The sequence below is a fragment of the Pseudochaenichthys georgianus genome, chromosome 8, assembly GCF_902827115.2.
Source record: "Pseudochaenichthys georgianus chromosome 8, fPseGeo1.2, whole genome shotgun sequence".
Classification (NCBI taxonomy): domain Eukaryota; kingdom Metazoa; phylum Chordata; class Actinopteri; order Perciformes; family Channichthyidae; genus Pseudochaenichthys; species Pseudochaenichthys georgianus.
In genome coordinates this window covers 1,570,069-1,589,404 of record NC_047510.2, presented here as the reverse complement: position 1 = coordinate 1,589,404, position 19,336 = coordinate 1,570,069, and the positions used below count along the sequence as shown (strand labels likewise).

Sequence of the window (19,336 nt, the reverse complement as noted above, 5' to 3'; positions counted from 1 at the left end):
AAGCTAATGTTAGGCTTTAAACAAACGATATACACTAACAGTCGCATGGCTGCTCATCACCACCGCTAGGCTAAAGACGGCTAATGTTTGTGGTGATGACGTTTAGTCGTCTCATGTAGTCATGTGTTATCGACTGCTGTTTTTATGACACGTAAGGCTTCAGAAATTAACCGGAAAGGGTATTTACTGACTTTTTTTATGTCAAAGAAAAAAACATGAACATCTCTTCAGGGGGTGTTAACCACAGACAGGAGGCAACCAAAAGTGCAATACCCTACAACCAGTCTTTACTAGACTAGAAATAACAATGCTTACAATAAATGATTACCTTGTTTTTGTGAAACCAACACACAGAAAAATAGACATGTGTTACATGTGTAACTAATGTCCTGCAGGTCACCCTTGAAAAAGAGATCTTTTGATCTCAAGGGGCTTCACCTGGTTAAATAAAGGCTACAAACAAACAAATCATGCAAAATGCACATTTGTACGTCTTGTATACATGAATATGTGTCCCCGGTGTTCCAGGGAACTCACCAAGTGTCAGAAAACACAACCCTCTCTCTTTTCCTCCTTACCCAAATCTCTAAAAAAAGGGGCTGCAATGGATCTGATACAGACTGATCCAGATTTTAACACTTTACTGACGTCAGGACGGTGGCGCTACGGCTATTGGTCAATTCTCCACCTATCAGGGGAATGAGAGGTTGGGCCACGGCCGGCCATTGCCGCTCGAAAGTGCTGGAGACGCTGTAATACATATGCCAGGCCTGTAAGTGGCGCTGTAGTCTGCCACAAAAGCAGCGAAGAAGACTTTGCTTGCATGGTTGCCATGGTTGCCCTTCTGTTTATTCTCCGCTGTGGCTCTTTTTCTCCCTCCCCGAGGCAAGCGTTTGCTCCTGCTGCTTTAACACAAATGAATAATGACTCTATATAATCACATGTAAGGGATAATGTGCAGCGACGCGGTCATTATGGGGAAAAGAGCAGGCTGATCAGGAGCCCGACGCGAGACGGAGGGATCTAGATCGGCATGAAGGCACATTATGCAATGTGCACATTATCCCGCTTATTACACATGGCCACATTCTCAACAAAGTAACGACATGACTCCCAATATTAATTGAAATGCTTCTATGGATTTAGAAAATGATTTTATTGATTTAAAAATAATTTTATGTATTGATTTAAATTGACATGTATCCGCTAAGAAAAGTAGTCCGTTGTTACTGTTTGAACTACGTAGCAACGGCAGGAACTGCTTCTATAGTGTTTTTGAGGAGCTTTTTGATTACAGATTTGAAAACATCGTTGCTTGCTTTAACAGTAGCACCATTCAGTATGTCAAACCTTGGGAAGTATCTAGATATCCCTGCCCTAATGCCAAAGGAACTGCACACTGAATATGTGTCACCGTAGCTATAATGTCTATGTCTGGACCGCTGCGTACAAAGGGTTTCAGCCCCGTTACTTCTCTTCTTACTTCTATAAGAATAAAACACGGAGGACCAAGATCTCTTTTACTCCCCCTCTTCTCCCCGCTGCAGCCTAGCAGCTGATCTCAGAGCACGCTCCCCTCTCCTGCAGGGGGCGTGGTCAGCTGCAGGGGGCGTGGTCAGCTGCAGCTCACAGAATCAGCCCCCTGCAAAAACAGCGCTGGAAAGAGCAAATAGAGCGAAATGAGGCATGGCTAAAATGCAGGATCTTTTTGGTATTTTGAAAAAAAAACTATATTTATATACTTTATATAGGTATGGCCCTACAATATATTGTTCAAATATAGCATCATAGGTGTCCTTTAAGTCAGTGAAAATGGACGGACCGTCTTCTCTTTACTTCAATGATTCAGCAAATGTGATGGATTGAAAGCTTCCCTGTGTGAGATTGAGCGTGTAGAGTGACCACACCTTGACCATAAGCACACACACAACTCAGTCACACACACACACACACACACACACACACACACACACACACACACACACACACACACACACACACACACACACACACACACACAGTCAGCAGTGACAGTGTCTGGTGACAATCGCAGGTCAACCTGTTCATCTTCCTGCCGCGGCATCATCACTCTGAGCATCACTTACTGGCCTCACAGTTCATTGTGATAATAATACATGGCTCATGTCAGGACAGACCCACTGTCGTATAGCAGGGCGGGCGAAATTATGTGAGGAGTGCTGGAGTTGTCACTGAGTCTGGAAGATAGAAAAATAGCTTTTGTTTTATAATACATTAAGGGAGGGGTTCTCAGCTACAGTGTGTGCCGGTTAACAGTGGCAGTTCTAGGTCAATTGTGCAGCCCCCCCCCCCCCCACTATCTCAGGTTACAACTCATTATATATTATAATGGTTTATTCCTTTGGAGGGGGGCAACAAGGAGGTCCAAGCACAGTGTTACAGGGGCACTGGAACTCCCCCAGCCGCGCATTCTTCAAGGCAAACGGTCTACCAAGCTGTAATATAACATAATACAGCTTACATCTAATGACCAGAAAGAGAGAGCAGATCTCCAGCACACACACAGTGCTGGTTCAAGTGACTAACCATATGTAGCTTTCTTAAGGTTTCATCCGTGATGGCAGAGACAGCTTACAACGTCTAAACATAGAGAGCAACATTCACCAAGTAGTCACATAGCATAAAGACACAGAATGAAATACACTCCAGAACATATTGGCAGTTTGGACACAGTTTCAAAAGAACATGGTTTGATTTTGTCAAGACAAGTTTCATTACAGGAGTTTGACTCAAGTCCAAAAGTTGAACTTAAACTGATGATGAAACTGATTTCTGGGTAAAAGGCTAACATCAAGTGGTAACCAATATTTCCAAAAGTAATCAATCACCGCTGAACAACTAACATTTGATCAGAAGGAAAAATATGTGTAAATAGTATTCTAAATATTTTGGTAATGATTTGATGTCCCAGACTACAATTATTTTTCTGAAGACCTAATAGAAATTAAAATCTTTGTTTGGTACAGATCCTCTTAAAAAAATCCCCAAAGGATCAATCCCGTAAGCAATTGCAAAATACGTTAAAACTAATTTAAATGGTGCAGCCCTATAATCAATGATTGTAACAGAAATGTCAAACTTACATCACAAAGCCCCAGGGCGAACCGGGTCTACGGCTTTGATATTTATAGCCAAGGACTTTTGTTGGAAATCTTAAACAAAAAAAACGATATAACAAAGTAATGTACAAAGGCTTAAATAATAAAACTAAATAGAGAAAATAAATGTCATACAGATCACAATACCATTTACAACAGCCATGTTCATGCTCAATTCATTTGTTTATTCTAAAAAAAGTATACAGATGTGTCTTCCCTTTTATAATGTATTTGTTTGTTTGTTTGTTTGTTTGTATGCTGTACTGTGCTTGAACACATAGCTGCTCTGTGTCATCACTACTGCTGGCATGCTCTGTGTGCATGTGTCTGTGATAAACAGGATGTGAAAGACAGGAAGTGATCAGCAGTGTTCTCTCAGTGTATCAGCTGACACTTCACCGTACTGCCGTGCAGTGTGCAGCACCATGTCAGCACCACAGCGTGACATCATGCTGACAAACACCAATACATCTGACCCCACATACACTGAGAGAAAACAGGCACTTCAAATACTTACACCATTTTTCAGAAATTAATAATAAAATAAGATAAGCATGGAATAATTACATTTCAGCTGGCTTTTGAAAGCATATGCACTTATCCGTAGGGTGAACATGACCTCCTAATCCAAGTGCTAGGGATGTAGGTGACACTGTGTGGTAGAGGAGCCGGTGCACCCAAAGCAGGAAGACCAAATAATAAATACCTTTATTAAAAGGCTTGGTCAGAGGCCACCTTTACATTTCTAGCAGTTTATCTTTTAGAAGGAAAACAAATATTTCACATGAAAATTCACGTAGTTATTTATTTAGGTGTTAGGGAAGAGATAGCACGCACATACTGTAAGACAACATTTTTATAATTAGCTCATAATATCAGAATTGATATACTAGTATCTGGTACATTTGACAAAAATAGATGTATTAAAGTATTTGTCGCTGTGTCTGGCGTTTAGTACAGTAGAAAACAATGTGAGAGTATGACACTGAATCTGAATTCACAATTTGTATTCTGTGTGTGTGTGTGTGTGTGTGTGTGTGTGTGTGTGTGTGTGTGTGTGTGTGTGTGTGTGTGTGTGTGTGTGTGTGTGTGTGTGTGTGTGTTTTCAGGGTGGTTACGCTGCCTACAGATATGCCCAGCCTACTGCTGCCACAGCTGCTGCATACAGTGACAGGTAAGATTTTAACTCAATGACACATCAAAATGTAAATTCTTACCATTATCATTATTATTATATTTAAAGGTCAAAATCAGATATCATGAGTGACCACCAGACCGGACTATCATCATGGTATCATTTCACAGTTACACTGACTTAGTAACCCTAACCGTCACACTGAAAAACCTTTGTAATTCATGCATGCTTTTTAACAGAAATGTACAGAAATTAAGAAAACAATTAATTCACTCTTGCTTCAGCTACAGCACAACTTTATTTAACAACTAATTGAATACATTTACAGTAAGGGAGAGTGGGGTAAGATGAGCGGGTTAGAGTCCGGTTGCTGAATATGCATCCATACCCTAACCCTTCTCTAACCATAACCCTGACCCTTTGCTTTCCTTAACCAAGCTTTTTAGTTGCCTTAGCCTAACCATAACTTCAATTTTTACAATATTTCCATTCACACCGATACTGTAGGAGCCATGTGCAGACTATGCATAATTTCAACTTGTTTCCTAGAAATGGGGCTGGGTAGAGGTGCAACGGTTCACAGAATTCACGGTTTGGTATATACCTCGGGTTTGGGGGTCACGGTTCGGTACAACAAGAAAAAGCAAAAATAAGTCCCAAATGCATAATTCCAGGTTTGTTTTTTATTTATTGTGAACAGTAGTGCAAGTTTCAGTTTAAAACATAAGGAACCTTTTTTTTACATTACATTACATTGCATTTAGCTGACGCTTTTATCCAATGCGACTTACAATAAGTGCGTTCGACCAACAAGATACAAACTTGAAGAAAACAGAATCAAATAAGTACCGTACTTTTCGGACTATAAAGCGCACCTGCATATAAGCCGCAGCAGCTAAATTGTCCGTCTGTTTTGCTCTCGTTCTGTCTCTCGGTTCCACTTTTACTTCCTGTCTCACTCTTTTCCGGCCACCAGCTTTTCCTGCTGGAGCCCGCCGCTTAAAGGTGGCGGGCGCGGACCGGACGAGCCCATATTGTTAAAGGTGGTTAATTTTACCTGTACAATCCATAGATTTAGGAGGTTCCCTAGTGGCCGTTAGCTGTACAAAGAAAATGGGGAAAAAAGTCGCGGCTTATAGTCCGAAAAGTACGGTACATCAGGTTTCATAGAGCCAAAACATTTCAAGTGCTACTCAACTGGCTTTAGATAAGCCAGTCCTTTATTAGTATATAAGTGCTTTGTTAATAATTCTATTGCTCGAAGTGGAGTCGAAAGAGATGAGTTTTCAGTCTGCGCCGGAAGGTGTGTAAGCTATCTGCTGTCCTGATTTCAATGGGAGCTCATTTCATCATTTTGGAGCCAGGATAGCAAACCCACGTGTTTCTGCTGATGGGAACTTGGGTCCCCCTCGCAGCGAGGGTGCAGCGAGTCGTTTGGCTGATGCATATGGGCTCAGAACAGTCTCATAATACACACATGCACACAGAAGGATTCAAACTTGTATTTCCGGATCCACACTTGTGTTTTTCAAAGCACACACAAATGTGTTCCGTTTCATATACATGTAAATAAAATCCAATTACAGAAAAAAGTTTTACATATGTATTTTTGATCCTCACATATTTGTTTTCCGTTTAAAACCTCAAACACAAGCCGCTCTCTGTGCACGGATCGCTGTGCATTCGTGTGTGGGTTTTTTGAGACTCCCCTGACGGTCAGCCGATTCGTACTTGTAATTTTTTCTATCTATAGCCAATCAGATGTCTCATTCATTCTAAGCCAATCACATGAGCGCGCCCCCACGAGGGTATGATTTCTTGCGTTCATGACGTAGCGCTTCATGTACGCATTTTGTGTAATGTTCCCACACAGCTAATTTAAAAGAAGCAGGTGGGTTCTAGCTCCTGTGTGTTATCTGAACTCGCCATACTAACTTCTCTTCTTCTTGTATTTTGTTCGTTTTGTTGTTTTCTTCTTCTTCTTCATTTGTTATTTAAGGGCGGCTGGCAAACAGCTTTTAGGCACAACACCGCCCCCTGGATTATATATAGTTCCAACCTTTTTTGAACCGAGAGCTACTTTTAAAGTGGCCAGTCTGCCGAGATCTACCAGTCCAAATAGAGGCGTAGCCATTACTGACAGCCTACTGCCAGGTAAATACACACTTCTACTTGAATAAAACGGACCTTTGTACGATTAATACTCCATAAAATACTGCAGATCCTTTATCTTACCTCTTTCTAATCTACACACATACAAGTATTTAACTGAAGCTACACAACAGTGTTGTTGATACAGAGTTGGAGTTTATCCACACGTCACACTACAGTGGGTAATGTTTTCAGGAAACATGGAACAGTGCTGCCACATAAGACACAGGGACAAAGAAAAGACTCTGAACCCTTTCTTTGCCATTATATAAAAATAGTATTGCTACAAAAGTATAAATGAGGCTTCCTAATAAGACAACTCAGATCTGCAGCTACTCAGGAATCTGCTGCCAAAGTGCAATAAAAAAGACAAAATTAATAGAATCAAACCCTTTTTTTGTTGCATTTTAGTAGAGTATAAAAATAAATGCCTTTAACATAGGATGCAAGCAACACTAGTTTATTAACCTGAATTCATGATAGACTTCTCATCCTTTTTCCCGCCGGAGAGGACGCTGGCGTTGACTGTTCGCCGCTTCTCCGCCTCTGTTACCCTCTATCACCCTCAGCTAACATTCGTTCTGGCAAAACTTTCAAATTGGACTACTGCCCTGCATTACACATCTTTACTGCACGGCACATTATTTTTAATTTTGACTTATTTTAGACTTCTGCCTCCGTTGCCGGCTGCCCTCACTCAGCCATCAAAGTGCCGGGTGGCTATTGCTATCTGCTACATCGCCTACTTGTCTGTCTCCGTCCCACGCAACAACCGTGGACTCTCTCTGCCTCCTGTCTTCATCTCTGGGGTACATCTGTCCCGTCCCGCTGTTCACATCCTCCTGCCATGTCGTGGATCTTCCTCGTCTCCACAACAATCCTCCACCTCTGTGCACCTAGCCCGCTAGCCGCTATCGCTGCTAACACACTGCTCCCAGCATTCCCGCCTGTCATCATGCTGAAATACTCCATCTCACAGCTTCTGTCATTCACCAACTCCTCCACCCCGTCTTCCATCTCAGTCATCAGACATCTTGGACTCCTTCGTCGACCCCGCTACATTCACCGAAGCACCCGCCGCAGTTTTGTTTACTTTCAGCACGGAAAATCCATAGCATCCATCTGCTCTACACCTGACGCGCCATCAGAACGCAACTCCTACTGCTCCTCTCTCCCCCGCTCACCTACACTCCCAGCTGCATGAAATACCTGGAGCGGATCCCACTCCCCTCCGCCTCCCAACACATATAACAAGCCATTTCTCCCCACCATCAAGCCCCCCTCCTCTGCTCCACTGCCCCCCCTCTCGTGCCCACCCCCGCGCTGCTAACCTGGCCAACCTCATACCTCTCCAGCCTGCCACCACCCCTCCAACCCCCCACTTGACCAATTTTGCCCTCCTCAATATCCGGTCACTTAACAATAAAGCCCACATCCTCCACGAAATAATTCTGGACAAATCCATCGACTTCTTTCTGCTCACTGAAACCTGGCAACAACCCAATGACTTCTTCTCCCTCAACCAAACATCCCCCCCTGGTTTTAATTACATCACTAAACCCCGCCCCTCACGCCGTGGTGGTGGGCTGGCTGTCATCTACAACCACAACATCCGGACTACAGAACTCACCCTCCCCTCAGTACCATCCTTCGAATTCCTCGCCTTCAAAGCCCCTCCCTCACTGACAGTTATCCTCATTTACCGCCCCCCCAAACCACACCCCTCTTTCCTCTCTGAACTCCTCACCATTGCTTCATCCCTCTCCCCATGTTTGTTACTCCTCGGCGACCTCAACATCCACATGGACTCCCCCACCTGCAAACTCGCTTCTGAATTCTCCTCCCTTCTGGACAATTTCTCAATTACCCAATATGTCACCTTCCCCACCCATGATAAAGGACACATCCTTGACCTTGTCTGCTCCACCAACCTCCCAGTACTCGACCTCCACCCCTGCCCCTTTCCCCTCTCTGACCACAAACTCATACAGTTCACCATCGCCTCCCCCGTCCGCCACCCCCCCCATCCAGGAACATCACCTTCCGTAATGTATGCTCTGTTGATCCCCAGCACCTCTCCGACCTGCTTCCTCTACTCTACCCCTGGACTCGAACCTCAGCTCACCCCCGATGAACAACTCAACCACCTTAATTCCACCCTACTCTCCTCCCTCAACAGCCTGGCCCCCCTCAAAAGGAAAAATGTCACTTTTAAAACCTCCTCACCCTGGTTCACCCCTGCACTCCGTAAACTGAAGCAAACCGGCCGCCAGCTTGAACGCCTAACCAATAAATCATCCCTCACAGTTCACCATGAATCCTACAAACTCCATCTCACTACCTACAGAGACGCCCTCACTGCCGCAAAAACTGCTTACCTCTCCACCATCTTTACTGACCATAACCCCAGGACCCTCTTCTCCACCGTCAACAAGCTCCTCAAACCCCATGCTGACACCCTCCCTTCCTCCACTTCCACTTTATGCAGTTCATTCCTCCAGTTTTTCTCTGACAAAATCACTGCCATTAATCTCTCCCTATCCGCTGCATCTGACACACATACATCTCCCCCAACATCCACCGCCACAATTTCTCCCCCATCTCCCTGGACCTCCCGAGCCCTCCTCCCCACGGCCGCCTCTCCCAGTTCACTCTGGTTACCCCCCCCTGAAATACTCAACTGATCAGCTCCTCCAAACCCACAACCTGCTCCCTTGACCCTCTACCCACCCCTCTACTGAAGTCCTGCCTCCCCGTCCTCTGCCCCTACCTTGTCAACCTTTTCAACTCCTCCCTGTCCCAAGGAACCGTTCCCTCTGCCTTCAAAACTGCTGCTGTCACTCCCATCCTCAAGAAACCCGGTCTGGATCCCTCCTCCCTCAGTAATTACCGTCCCATCTCCAACCTCCCCTTTCTCTCAAAAACAATAGAACGCATCTCCAAACCAACCAGCTTTTTGAACCCGTTCAGTCTGGTTTTCGTCCCCACCACAGCACAGAAACGGCCCTCATCAAAGTCCTCAATGACCTCCTCACCTCTGCTGACACCGGTTCCCTCAACATCCTCATCCTCCTCGACCTGAGTGCAGCCTTCGATACCGTGAGCCACACCATCCTGCTTACCCGACTCCAGGACATCGGTATCGAAGGTACTGCACTCAGGTGGCTCCAGTCCTACCTCTCCGACAGATCCCACTTCATCTCCCTCAACAACCAATCCTCTGCCACAGCTTCAGTCACCCAAGGTGTTCCCCAAGGTTCAGTACTCGGCCCCCTCCTCTTCATAATAATAATAATAATAATAATAATAATCCTTATATTTATTATAGCGCTTTATCAAAGACTCTCAAAGCGCTTTACAAATACACATTACACATGTAATGGTCATCAACTGTGGACAATACCCATCATCTACATCCTCCCCCTTGGTCAGATTCTCCGCCAATACAACCTGGACTTTCACTGTTACGCTGACGACACACAGATTTACCTCAGCACCAAATCCCCCAACAACCCCCCCCTCACCCACATTGAATCCTGTGTGACTGCAATACAATCCTGGATGCAACACAACTTCCTCAAACTCAACATCAATAACACCTCCTCATCGGCTCCAAATCCACCCTCAGCAAAACCCCAACTTGGCAGTCACCATTGATGGCATCCCTGGTTATCCCTCCACCCAGGCACGCAACCTTGGTGCTATATTTGACCCCACCCTCTCCCTCGTGCCCCACATCCGTCAAGTTGTAAAAACCTCATTTTTCCACCTCCGCAATATTGCCAAACTCCATCCCTCTCTCACCCGCCCTGCAGCTGAGTGACTCATTCACGCCTTCATCTCCTCCCACCTTGACTATTGCAACTCACTCCTCTACGGCATCAGCTCCACCTCCCTCAATAGACTCCAGCGTGTCCAGAACGCAGCCGCCAGACTCCTCACCCACACCAAATCATGGCATCACATCAACCCGGTCCTCAAAGAACTCCACTGGCTCCTCGTTTCACACCGCATCCATTACAAACTCCTGGTCCTCACTTTCAAAGCCCTCCACCATATGCACCCCCCCACCTCACTGACCTCCTCATCCTCTACCAACCACCCCGGTCCCTCAGATCCACCTCAGCCGGTTTGCTTTCCATCCCCAAGGCCAAACAGAAATAAAATATATTATTATTATAATCAATTTAAGTTTGCATTCTTATACCATTTTGAACAATAATTATAATGAATAAGTTCAAACAAACTACAACTTACAGCTGATTAATAACGGTATCCAATTTGAGTTTTTATTATATCAAAAACCTGTTGAAATGCTACCGTTATTTTTACTATCCCCAAAAAGCCCGTCGGCAGCCCCCAGGAATGCTTCTTTCACAACTTTGCCGTCTTTGAAAGACTGCATGTGTTTCGCAAGAACGTGACTGACATGATGAGATGCTCTGGTAGCAGCCTTGCTCTTGTTGTTGGGCCTGGTGAAAATGGACTGCTGTGCATTTAGCTGTCCTTTCAGGCCCCTCCCCTTTTGGAGCGTAGGGCAGAATTAGGAGGGAATTCCGTCTCGTAGCATTTGTGCACTGTTTTGAAATGCCGCTCCTAAATTACCCTTCTTCGATAAAGCCACGCTCGCATTGCAGATGAGACAGATGGACTTTGAATTGGAATAGATACAAAAATAATCATCCTCCCACTCAGAGGGCTTTTTTGCTTCTGCCACTTGTGTGTGTGCGGACTGTCACTCCTGTTGACACGTACAACGTCAGCGAAATAGTGCCCACTGCCCACCAGCCAATGGGGTCACGCCAGCCAATCACAACGCTTTGGTGCGTTCAACTGCATTATTCTGGCACGGGAAGATTATGTTACAGGACATTAACGATAAAACAGAATATTGTTATTCAATTTTTAGACACATCTCGCGATCGACTGGGAATCTCCCCGGTCGATCGCGATCGACTGGTTGGGCACCCCTGGTGTAGTGGATACTGCCCTGAATGACAGACTTTTTTCCCACTCGTAAAAAAAAAAGGCGTATTCGTCGTGTGATTGCATGCACCGAACCGTGACGTCCGAACTGTGACGGTACGGGACGAAAACGGATACCGTTACACTCCTAGGGCTGCGTGCACTAACTGAAGGAAAACCCATCCATACTCATTGTATTGACCCCCCCTTCATACATTTGATATACAGTAACAGCAGGCCTAGTGTCATATGCAGTAGCACCACAAAAAGCCATTCAATCAATCAATAGGATACGGCTATAGTAGGACTATGGCCTTTTAGTCGCTCATAAATAGTAGATCACTGTTCTTTATATACTGTACTATGGATGCTGGCAACAGTCACATAGTCCAAAGGGAAGGTGATGTTTGACCAGTAATGGTCGAGGCGGGATTTGAGACAGTTAACAGTCTTGGATTTGACAACACTTTCTGGCAGATCATTCCACAAGTCAACCACACGCAGGCACATTTGTAGCGGATAGCCAGTCTTGAGTACTGTTTCTTCAACTTGAGGCAGTGTCCACGAGTCCTGGTGTTATAACTCTGTTGTAGTGGGCATGATGTTTTGTAGATGTTGTGGAGATATTTGAAAACTTCGATCATTTCTCCCCTCGCCCTTCTATAATACATACTCGGGGTCTTAAGACTTTGCAGTCATTCTTGATATGGTAGGTCCTTTAGTTCTGGAACCAGCTTTGTTGGCTTCTCTGTATTTTCTCGATGAGCTCAGCATCCTTTTTGTACATGGGGGACCAGGCGACATTCCCATACTCGAGGAGTGGCCGTACAAGAGAGGTATATAAACTACATACAGATGTAGCACTCCAGATAGCACTCCACCCAGAGGGTACCAACCAAAAACCCAGTGGATCCCAGTGGCTGGGAGAATTGCCAAATTGCTAGAGGGCGTTGGCACATTTCCCCATTTTTTCAATTACAGGATTTAACCATGAGATGGCGCTTCATTCACAAATACACAAAGACAACTGGGTGTTGTAGAACTTAGTCTGTTTGCAATGTTTGCAGCTCTGCAGTTGTGTTTGCTGAATACTGTAGCATTTAATCACTTATTTGTTATGGTTTTCACAGGCTAGCTACTATAACGAAAAAACATCAATATTTCAGATCAAATAAAGTACATCTAATCTTATTATCTTAATTGTAATTCAATAATATATAGTTTTTATATATTAAATAATCATAATAATAATGTAAATGTTTACACTTGTTTAGTTGTTATGCTCATACTTTTACCTTTACAATAGTTTGCTTTAATATGCAATATATTTTTTGTAATATTGTTGTGATGTACACAGTACAGTAGATCGAAGTAAATCAACTCATACATTATCACGTATTATACAGTAATGTGTTGTATTATTAAGTAATATCATACATTAACCCCATTATAGCAGATGCCATATTGAATGGAGAAACACATGTATGCATCAATAATTAAAACTGACTATTTCTAAATATAAGTTGTACAAATTATATGTATTTAATACTAATAACATAATGATTCATTTTACTTCAGATGATAATACTTTTGACTTGGGCTATTGACAATTTTGCAATCTGCTGTGGGGAAACTACAGTTTTCTATACATCGGACTACATGATGTTGGCTATAATAAGAACAACAACAACCCAGCGCCGTATTCTATCTAGATACTTTGCACCGCGCTCCCACTTGTTGCACCTGGCAGAGCAAGAAACAGCCTTTTATTTAAACTTGTTTAAAACATATCTAAATAAATATGTGTGTCCCGAGCCATAAATGTAAGCATGCTGTCAGATAAAGCCACGGCATCACAATTCCCGTATAGAGAGGCGAAGTCCCACCCATCTACTTCCGACCCATGGGACCTTATTTCGGAAAAATTAATTAATTATGTATTGAAGTCAATCGGGAGAGAAAGATTATCTTTCGATCCCGTTTGAATTGTGCCACGAATTACACATATGATGTTTGTCAATTTAAAAAAATAATTTCCATGTCAAAAAAGTCACAGTTTAACTGTTGAAATATAAGACTATGAAAAATACGCAACTAGAAAGACTACAAATCCCAGAATTCCGGTCCCGCATGCTGGCTCTTACGGAACCGACTAACTTCCCTTGTGTGTATGTACAGCTCTCAACATGCCCAGACTTGGGATTTTCACCTCTTTTAATACTTTTCGCCTCATTCTGAAAGAAAGAAGTAAAATGTGCCAACGTGAAGGCCGTCTTAGTGTGTGGTGCTTTGCGTTGGGCTCAGTGGTGGCTGGTGGAAAATATTTTTGGTGGGGCTATTGATAGAGTGAGTAAAACATTTTTTTTTGGGAGAAATGACCCCTTAAATTAGGACTTCTGGTGCAACACACTCTCACTCCCTAAGCGTCCAATAGCGACGTTTGGTCAGTGTCTGTGGCGTCCAATTGTGACGCTCCTAGGCTCCTTCAGCGTCATAAAGGGACGCAAATAGCTTTCAACTGATTGCAATGTATTCCCATCTGCGTCGGGATTTGACGCTCATGGAAGCACGGCATTAGTTTATGTCGGCTGCCCTTAAAGGTAATGTGAGCGTCCATTCCCAGGAGTAAAGGATGGCAGAAGACACTACACTACCCAGAATCCCCAGCTATCGTTTGGACTACACCATGTGCTCTGTTTGACAAACCCCGTGATAGTCCTCAAGCTCTGTGATTGGAGAGTGTGCTCCGAGGGTTAAACCGATTCTCGAACAGCACTTGAAATGGGATGGAACCACGGCAGACTGTCCAAAACTGGATTTGAACGGCTCCACCGCGTGCCCCCACCCCGTCCCCAGAACTACACATGCTGGCTATTCTGTTTCGCAACATGTTCTCTATGGCACGTCTCTACTGGGAGTTGTAGTTTTAAAAGACGTTTTCGTATTTCTCATAATAAGAAGTTGCTAGTATTAAACTGTGTACATCCCTGGAGGTTTAGGGGACAGGAAACACTCACATTTAAAACATATAATTAATAAATGGGTGAAAATTGTTTGTGCCCATTATGGGCAGTATTAATATATATACCCACATGCCAGCTAAGGTCAGAAGAGCTTTATTTAACAGCTGGTCTTATGTTTGTGACCCCTGTGATAACATTACATTACATTAATTGATAAGCCTGAAACATGCACTTGTCAAGGTTCAGAGGCACATTTTGCAAATATGGCAGTAGCCATCGATCAGCTAAAGATATTTATTGATCCCAAGTTGGAACATTTGCGTTACATCAGCATGTGTAACAGTTAAATATGCAGTTGTGTTTATTTGAAAATCATTTAGTATAATCACACAAATTCTGTGTTTTATATTCAACAATTCTGTGTTTTTTATTTATTGATTGTTCAAGACCTGACAAGGCCGGAGATTAAATATCTACATACATCTTATAAGAGTATACATTATGTATAATATCAGTTAAAATAAGTGCTTCAACATAGTTAACATTGCTGGAGGTATGCACAAATATTGATAGATGTCTTGTAATGCACTATTGAGGAACCTGCAACCCAAGTTTTTCATTCAGTGCAGAACTACAACACAGTTGTGTAGGCCTATATGATATGTCAATAAACCTTAGAAAATCTTGAAATCTTGAAAGGGATGTGCAAAATAGTCATTACATACAGTCTTTAATTAACTATTAGTAGAGAATAACGAGTAATAAATATACTTTATAGGGATCGTATTAATATCGAATAATAAAAATAATTAAATTCAATAACATGCTTTAACCACCAGGTGTCCCTTTATATCAGCTGTACACCTTTATGGTGTAAATACAGCCTATCTACCAATTGGATCAAATATAAAAGTGAGCCGAATTAGTGTTGATACTGCAAGGAGACGTATTGTGTGAAAAGAAATGTAAGATGTTGTTTAATGGCTGATATATTTATGATCCACGTCACGTTTTCAGTTCCTCATGTCTGTCTTCTCATCAGGGCTCTATAAATACAGAACTACGGCAGATATGTAATATGTAATGCAGCCGAACCGTGTATTACAATGCCGTTATGTGATGATTTTCAAAGAGAAAAGCAAGCACACTCGGAATAAAGTATTATTATTATTTTTTTTAAATGTTTTCGGTCTGTTTCCGGTATTTGTTAATGACGATGTGCTGTGAGATGTGAGACTGGAATTGCACAGGGGGAAAATAACGTAGGCTATCTTTAGATGCGGATTTCGTTAAACTAATATGTTTAGGCTGTGGACCAACACTATACATTGACGGGGAAGGGGGTAGCAATAAAGATAACACCATTAAACAGTTACACAACATAACAGAAATAATATCGATAGCAGCGTCCCTAGCAACCACCTTGGTAACAATGAAAACGTCGCGATTTCCTGAAGTAATCTTCGTAATAACTAGCGAACTAAAGATCATGTACATCCACTGCACACATAATCTGAAATAACAACTCATATTTCTCTCATCAAATGACATCAAAACCAAACTAATTTTAAAATAGGCATTTTCCACGAGAATAAAATGAATTTCGGCCATGATTTATTTTTCTGCAGGGAGAAATTTGAAGATCATGTGACATAAACGCCAGCCATCGGAATGAATGGTGAAAAAAACGGGGTTTGTCAAACAGAGCACATGGTGTAGGCCAAACGATAGCTGGGGATTCTGGGTAGTGTAGTGTCTTCTGCCATCCTTTACTCAGAAAAAATATTTGTTTCTCCGAATCGAAGGGGAAAAATACAAAAGCATTGCACACAATTTAAACCAATCAATGTTGTGTAATTAACAAGGATAATCTGGTGTTTTTTAGTCGATGAGTAGTGCAGATATCACTGTAAAATCAATCGACAGTAAGAGGAATACTTACTTCCGGGTGTACAATTCTCCGTTATCCAATGGGAATGGACGCTCACATTGCCTTTAAGGGCAGCTGGCATAAACGAATGCCGTGCTTCCATGAGCGTCAAATCCCGATGCAGATGGCAATACATTGCAATCAGTTGAAAGCTATTTGCGTCCCTTTATGACGCTGAAGGAGCCTAGGAGCATCACAATTGGACGCCACGGACACTGACCAAACGTCGCTATTGGACGCTTAGGGAGTGAGAGTGTGTTGTCTGGTGATGTAATGGCGCGTTTCCAGTGCAGCGCGGAGCTCGCTTTAATGCTGCGTTCAGACCGGACGCAATGCGAATATTCGCTTCGCTCTAAACGCTCCTATCGCATCGCTCTAGTCGCTCGAGTTTCACCGCAGCTGTCAGCTGTGTTTACTCGCATCATTCAAACAAGACGCGCTGGCTCGGGAGCTGCAGCTACAACAACATGAACATATTTGACCGTAATTAAATTGTAATACACGTTTCTAAATGATGCCGACGTAACAACATACTGATACCGGTTAGTAAACACCATGAATTAATGCTTTGACAAGTCTGCAGACAGACGGCAGGCGAAAAACCTTTTAGAATGCTTGTTCCCTGAATGGAGCTTGGCTAAGCTAACGCTATATATGCTCCGACCGTCCACACTCACAACAACGGCCTACAGACATAAATAAACCAGCGACTGTATTCTCCATGACACAGACAGTCTGTGGTTTGTACTTGTTTAACTTTTGTCTAGTTTCTGAACAGATCGTATCTGTCCCCGGCTGTTTGAAGAGCAAGCATGTGAAACAAAAGATAGCATTTACCTGTTTGCATCCAGCTAGCCATGTGAGAAGCCTTGTTGATACGTTTTGTCTTTTTCACGAGCTTGTTGTGATATATACAAATCGGGTTGGTCTTTAAGTATCAATTTATCTCCCAAACTTCTCCTTTCAAAAGGATTGGAGAGTAGCTCTTGGGCGGACCGAGGTTCCGGCGACTCCACCTGCACACCATTCTCATCCAAATACTGCGTCACCTTGGTCACTCACGAGTCTAAAAAACAACTCACGTCAACGCACGTAAGCAACATGGGCGCCAACGTGAGCGCCCACGTGACCAAAATATTTGACGGCGCTGATTGGCTGAAATTATGTTTTGGCGGCACAGTTTACTATTGAGACTTTTGCAACCTGCTGGTTGCTGCTGTTTCGCTCGGGAGCTCTGCCCGGTAATGATAAACTAATGCCATGGGCAAGGCCAGGCAGGAAACAGGTTACTTATCAGTAACTTTAGACATCGTAACACAATTTTAAACGAGATTGTATTGTAGATTATACATTTTTGTGATACTAATTGTATGATATTTACCTTGTTCATTACAAATTAAAATATATAATATATATAAAAAAATTTTTTTAAATATATATTTTTTTATTTTATTTTTTTTTTTTATTTTGTATCTGGCAAGAGGTGGGGCGGCGCCCCTAGCGCCCCTATGGGCCGGCCGCCACTGGTTGGGCTCCTGATCAGCATGAATATGTCATTTTCCCCATAATGACCAAGTCGCTGCACATTATTCCCCGCTTATTACATGGCCACATTCTCAACAAAGTAACGATATGACTCCCAATATTAATTGAAATGCTTTCATGGATTGAGAAAATGTTTTTATTGATTTAAAAAATAGTTGTATTGATTTAAATTGAGCGGTTTCACCAAAAAAAAGTCTTACTTCACAGTTTTACAACTCACTCTCTATTGCTTTCAACCCACCAGCTTTTATGGAGAAAATAAGTTATATAATAATTAACCAGAGGCATGTTTCTCACTATTTCATGCATAGAAACAACAGGCTACTGTGTGTGTGAGGAATCAGCTGTTTATTTCATATGAGTTTCATTGTGGTAGCGTCCATCCAGGGCCGCCCCTCCCTACAGGCCAATCACGCAGGCTGCATGGGGCCCCGCCTTACGCAGGGGGCCCCGCCCAGAGGGCCTCAGCTGCGCAGTTCTCCGCGCACCCCCCGCTCACACGCGAGAGTGAGAGGTGACAAGGGGAGCACATCTGTAACCCGACACCGTTGCAATTAATCAACATCTGACCAATCACGGCTTTGATACGGCCACTAGTGCAGGTGAAGAGATGTCGGTGAAAAGACAGTTTCAGTCCGGCGCAAGCAAGAGGGAAAAAAAATAAAACATGTAGAAACTAGAGCATCACTCGAAGGTGGGTTATTGTATGAGTCAAATGTACAACTTGTGAATGTTGTATAAGTCAAATTGCCAATTGTCATATTAAACACATCAGCTGCAATTCACGACATGAAGAAGGCAGTCTCTGCAGAGCATATAGGCTAATGGAGATGCAGTTATTTATTTAGCATTCTTTATTTACCATTCATTCAAGTATGTGATGCCTTTTATCTGCTAATGTGCAGGAGGAAGAGTGATACACTGTCTGTCTAGTTGGCTTACATAACAGTTAAAGTTTACAGCCTAAAAAACATGGAGCATTTTTTCCCCTTTTATTCATTTTTATTTCAATTTGCACATTTCATGGTGATGCTCAGCCTCTCCCCTTAACTCCTAACAGTCATCATCATGTCAACCACAACACAGAGAAATACTGATAGAAATGTGTGTGTAGTTGTTGATACATTGCTGACAGAGGGAAATGCAGATGTATTCACCTGTAAACGCATACTGAACGACATACAAATGTTTTTGCTCTATGAAGCCTGATGTACTTATATGATTCTGTTTTCTTCAAGTTTGTATTTTGTTGGTCGAACGCACTTATTGTAAGTCGCTTTGGATAAAAGCGTCAGCTAAATGCAATGTAATGTAATGTAATACATGCACATTTACCATTTACCTCACTGTATAAAAAAGTAACTTTGTTTGATAATAATACACAGATTAATAGATAACAGATAGATTTAATAGATTTAACAGATACATTTTCTATACCACCTAAAGCATCTCTATGGCTTAAAGATGTAATGATGTACCTAAACTTGTTTTTCTTTTGTCTGTATGTTTT

General features: G+C 42.8%; 1 protein-coding gene across 6 annotated transcripts in view; it reads left to right on the top strand.

The window, feature by feature from the left end:
• Positions 1 to 19,336, top strand: part of rbfox1 (RNA binding fox-1 homolog 1) — a 299,812-nt gene that overhangs the window by 254,722 nt on the left and 25,754 nt on the right. For all 6 annotated transcript variants that reach the window (XM_034089337.1, XM_034089338.1, XM_034089336.1 and 3 more), the window contains exon 10: positions 4,247 to 4,311. In XM_034089337.1, coding sequence (XP_033945228.1) covers positions 4,247 to 4,311 — 65 coding nt within the window. The remainder of the gene's footprint in view (positions 1 to 4,246; positions 4,312 to 19,336) is intronic.